The sequence below is a fragment of the Chrysochloris asiatica genome, unplaced genomic scaffold (genome assembly GCF_000296735.1).
Source record: "Chrysochloris asiatica unplaced genomic scaffold, ChrAsi1.0 scaffold00138, whole genome shotgun sequence".
Taxonomy (NCBI): domain Eukaryota; kingdom Metazoa; phylum Chordata; class Mammalia; order Afrosoricida; family Chrysochloridae; genus Chrysochloris; species Chrysochloris asiatica.
In genome coordinates, this window is record NW_006408656.1 from 8,280,337 (window position 1) to 8,285,044 (window position 4,708).

Below are 4,708 nucleotides of genomic sequence, written 5' to 3' on the forward strand. Positions count from 1 at the left end.
CATGAAGGCACAATCTGAGTGCTCCAGGGTGGTGTGGGTGGTGAGGATGGAGTTGTAGGGCTCGACTACAGCTGTGGAAACCTGGGGGGCTGGGTAAATGGAGAACTCTAGTTTGGATTTCTTGCCATAATCAACAGAGAGGCGTTCCATCAGCAGGGATGTGAACCCAGAACCGGTTCCCCCACCAAAGCTGTGGAAAACCAAGAAGCCCTGAAGTCCTGTGCATTGGTCAGCCTGCAAAAGAAAAATATTTAATTTTAGTTTTGAAAGACACCTGATGAAAACTGCAATAATATCTTTGGATCCATAATAGTGCTAATCATGATTTTTAAAACATCCAAGCAATATTTGTTAAGAAAGTGGTCATAAAGAGCTTCTAAGTATTAAGTGATTCAGAGGAAACCTTTCACAATTCAGAACTTCTGGGGAAATCTGCTTAATTAAAAGGCTTCAGGCAGTACAAGCCAGTACAATCAGGATACACCCAGGTTTTGGTGCCAGAAGACCATTTTGTGGTTGCAGAACAAGCACAGCTTATGGGTTGCACAGCTTTTACAGGCAGGCCCAGGACCACCAATCTGGTACAATGAATGCTTCAAAGAGCTGGCAGATGCATTTCCCCACAAAGATCCACTGGAGCACATCTGAAGTCCCAAAACTTTGACAGTGGAGTCAGACTGGGTCTGGATTCAGGTCAACCAGGGCCTTGCTGGGTGAACTTGACTAAACTCCGTTTTATAAAATGAGAATACTTAGTAGTGTTATCTAAGGTTGTTGAGAATTAAATGAGCACATGAATAACACTTAGCACATTCAGTGTAAGGCATTATAAATCCACATTTCACTTATCAACATGGTTAGGCCACAAAGACCAAGTTGTTATGTGAAAATCTGTCATGAGAAAATGGATGATGACATCACATTTCAAAGGAGAATGGCTATCTCATTCCGTATCTACTAAACCACCAAGAATCAGGGTCCAGTCAAGTTGACACATTAAGTGGGCTTTTCCATCTTGTAAACTGTATGCAAGAATAATCATTACTTTTCAGGTAAGGCATTTTGTCGACAACTCTCCCTTCTTAAAAGGTGCTCAGAGATGCATGGATATTCTTTACTGACTCTTCAACTCAGTACAATTATCCTGTGGATCTATGTTCTGAAATAACTGCATGAGATCAATGTACAAGGCAGTCCTAGTCTATCAATTATATGATATCCATCAGCCTCATGTAGATAACAGCAACAATACCTAAGACAAATACAGTTATTTTAGAAGTAATAACCATCACTCCAAAACCCCAAATATTTTTCACTAGGTTTATTTATTCTAAAGGCAGGTCCATATTTCCAAGTCAGTGCTCATAGCTGCACCTTGAATTACAAATATAGAAACCATTAACCCAATTTTGCTGGGGAGAGACTACACTACTTATCTGAGAAAAGTATGAATAATGCAAAGCCCTTTTTAGAGTAGATCAACTGTGGCTAGGCTTCCATAATGTGATTTTCATGACAAGTGACCCTACCCAAGCCTTTGGGTTTGGTTTGTGGTAAATTACTTAACAAGCTAAGCTGCCCACATGCCTAAGGAGCCAAGGGTCATCTGATTGCTAGGTTCTTAATTAAAATGGTCCAAACACAGCACTTTCCAACTTTATCTAAATGAATAAAGAAAGTTTCCAAAGATTTTCTCTGTCAGAGGACCAATCTACAACAGGGCAGTGTTGTGCTGTGATTACTACACCTCAATATAATTACAAAGTTGCACTATCAGATATTTGCTCCACTTTGTTGGAAGTTTCCAGTGTTTAGTCAGTTATTGACTTCATTTGCTCTGAATTTTCTGTATTAGCAGAAGGCAACCATCCAGATTTCTTAAAAAATGATTTTGATCCATTAGTTATATGTAACAGTCAGCCACCTTACTCAGTGTGATCTGGATGACCTAAAAAGGGGTATGTCAGCTTGAAGCAAGAAAGCTGCCTGGCTAATATGAACAAGGATGTTTAGTGGCCTCAAATGTTGATAGGCTGTGCAGGCTCCCTCCAATTCTCATCTTAACAGGAATAGGGAAGCTGTCCTCACCAGAGGAATACAATGGCCCAAATCTGCCTTGTAAATCAAACAGGAGTAGGCATACCAACTCTTACCCCTGGGCTCCAATCATTGTTCCAAAACCCAGGATTAGGTGGGTTAGAAGTGCATTTAAATTAGTGAGTATTCTAAGTCTCACTTTAGTATGCAAGAATGATTCTTATAGTTTTGTAAGAAAAAACACCTTCCCTCATATCAATAAATAAAATACTGTATTTACCAGCTTGCGGATCCTGTCCAAGACCAAATCAATGATCTCCTTGCCGATGGTGTAGTGCCCACGGGCATAGTTATTGGCAGCATCTTCCTTGCCTGTGATGAGCTGCTCAGGGTGGAAGAGCTGGCGGTAGGTGCCAGTGCGAACTTCATCTGCAAAAGGAGAAACAAGCAGCCACCCATCACTAACAACCTGCACAAGCCTTTCAATGTAGTCCCCAAGGACAGTGCTCTGGTGGCAGGTCCCTGGGATCTCACTTGGGCTACTGACTTCAACTCACCAATGACTGTGGGTTCCAGGTCTACGAACACTGCTCTGGGCACATGCTTGCCAGCGCCTGTTTCACTGAAGAAGGTATTGAAGGAGTCATCTCCTCCTCCAATAGTCTTGTCACTTGGCATCTGCCCATCGGGCTGGATGCCATGTTCCAGACAGTAGAGCTCCCAGCAGGCATTGCCAATCTGGACACCAGCCTGGCCGACATGGATGGAGATGCACTCACGCTATGAAAGGAAGATAGGAAAAGTCAGAATATGCCACATCAGATGGGACACGTAGAAATGATTTACACTTAAATAACCACCTTTCTGGAGCCCACTAGGTCTATTTCACCAACACCAATCTTTTGTTAAAGACCTCATTCAGAGACAGTGCTTTGGAAAACCAAAGATTATATTAGTGAACTGCTAGGTGTGATACTACCAGCTTTGCCACTAAAGGGGCAAAGTAGGCAAATCCATTTTTATCACTAACAATGTGGCAAAGATCAGCATGAACCAAATTCCCAGATGGTTGCCAATCTATTCCATGGCAATTTCTCTCTCTGACACTAACCACCTAGAAATCAATCTGGCCTCATCTCATGCCTGATTTCCCTGAGCCAGGTCATCATAAACCTATTCTAGGCTGCAGAGCCTGCACAACTTCCTGTACTTTAGACCAACTGGCCCTCCTTCTGTCTAGTCCCTGGGACCAGGACACAAGCTAGAACTCACTATCTACTGTCCCTGCTGTCTTTCCCTGTCACCCAGCCATCCAGAGCTAGAGCTTCACAAGTCAACCATGGATTTCTAGATCAGCTCACATGATGCATACAGACTGTTACCTTTTCTTAGTTACCCATTCATGATAACCAGAGAGGATACAAACAAAGAGGCTTCCATTGTTCCCCCAGAGACTTGCTGTATCCCACACAGTGAATAATGTTCTAATCAATCCATGAGGCCTCAGAGACAGAGGACTCACAAAGGCCCAGGAACCCCTAGTCATTGGGACCTCAATTAATACACATGACTGGTACCTTCATGCAAAGTTAGGATCAACACAGTCGATGAATATTACATCATGTCCCTGACTTCCTGAAATTAGCTTGCCTGGAATGGGGGTGGCCTGTGTAGCCTCTTGTGTAACTATTTTAGAAAGGCAAAGAGTATCTTAAACTGCACAGGCTACTTTCAGAAAACCAGACATGAAAAGCAAATCTAGTTCTTAGTCCCACACTTGGCAAGGCCAGGCTCTTGTTTAGTAGTCACATTAGAGTAAGACATTTTCCCTAGCTTTTGGGAAATACTGCCTGCTGATTCCAAACACACATGCAAAATTCCCCTTCTAGCTCTGATTCATTCTGTGTAATTGTGAAATTAGTGAGCTCATTCTGGTCCCTCTTTAAAAAGAGCTTCTCGTCTCTTTAAAACCAGCTTAAACCAGCAAACTACAGTCATATGACTCAGGCAGAAAGTGCTAGATAAGCAGCAGTTAGCTGTATTTTGAAAGTTGCGGTCAAAGGCAGCCTGTGGAAGAATTTAATCTTTAGGAAGAACATTTTTCCTCCTGCTTCAACAGACCATTGACACGTTATTAAAGGCTAGAAGTGTCACCAATATTCTTCCGAAATTATTGAAGAACTTGCTACTCCCTAATAAAATGTACACTTTCTTAATGTGGTCATTTTTAGAAGTTACCAAAATCATTCTGACTTAGAAAAAATTAAGGCAATGAACACAGTATCTGTACCTGCAGACTTCAAAGACAAAGGAAAAAAAATATTGCACTTCATCTTTAACTAGATAAACTACTTTTTAGACTGGCAGAAGACTTTTCAAACACCCACACCAAAAATCTCCGATTACATTTTCCCCTGGATTGTAGGGTTTCAAGTTTTTAAAAGCTGCTAACAGGAAACTAAAGAAAACTCAACACCAGCTAAGCTCTCAAAGGGCCTAGTTTCATAACTCTGTAAAATACAATCCCTGAGTCACTCACAACCTTTGACTTATGATCACTCCTTCCCACCTGCACTCCATAAAACAATCATGGTCTCCTGATCACACCAGCAAGCTCAGTATTACCTGTGCCTACTTGTCCAGCTCTAGGTGAGTTGGAGAATGAGTTGTT

The 4,708-nt window shown here is 41.9% G+C and overlaps 1 protein-coding gene across 1 annotated transcript in view; it reads right to left on the reverse strand.

Annotated features, from left to right (window-relative positions):
• The window catches only part of TUBA1C (tubulin, alpha 1c), a 21,989-nt gene extending 19,178 nt beyond the window's left edge, over window positions 1-2,811 (reverse strand). The window contains exons 1-3 of the mRNA XM_006870082.1: window positions 2,595-2,811; window positions 2,318-2,466; window positions 12-234 (exon numbers count right to left, since the gene is read on the reverse strand). Of these exons, the coding sequence (XP_006870144.1) occupies window positions 12-234; window positions 2,318-2,466; window positions 2,595-2,715 (493 nt within the window). The 5' untranslated portion in view covers window positions 2,716-2,811. The remainder of the gene's footprint in view (window positions 1-11; window positions 235-2,317; window positions 2,467-2,594) is intronic.
• Between the last annotated feature and the right edge of the window lie 1,897 nt (window positions 2,812-4,708).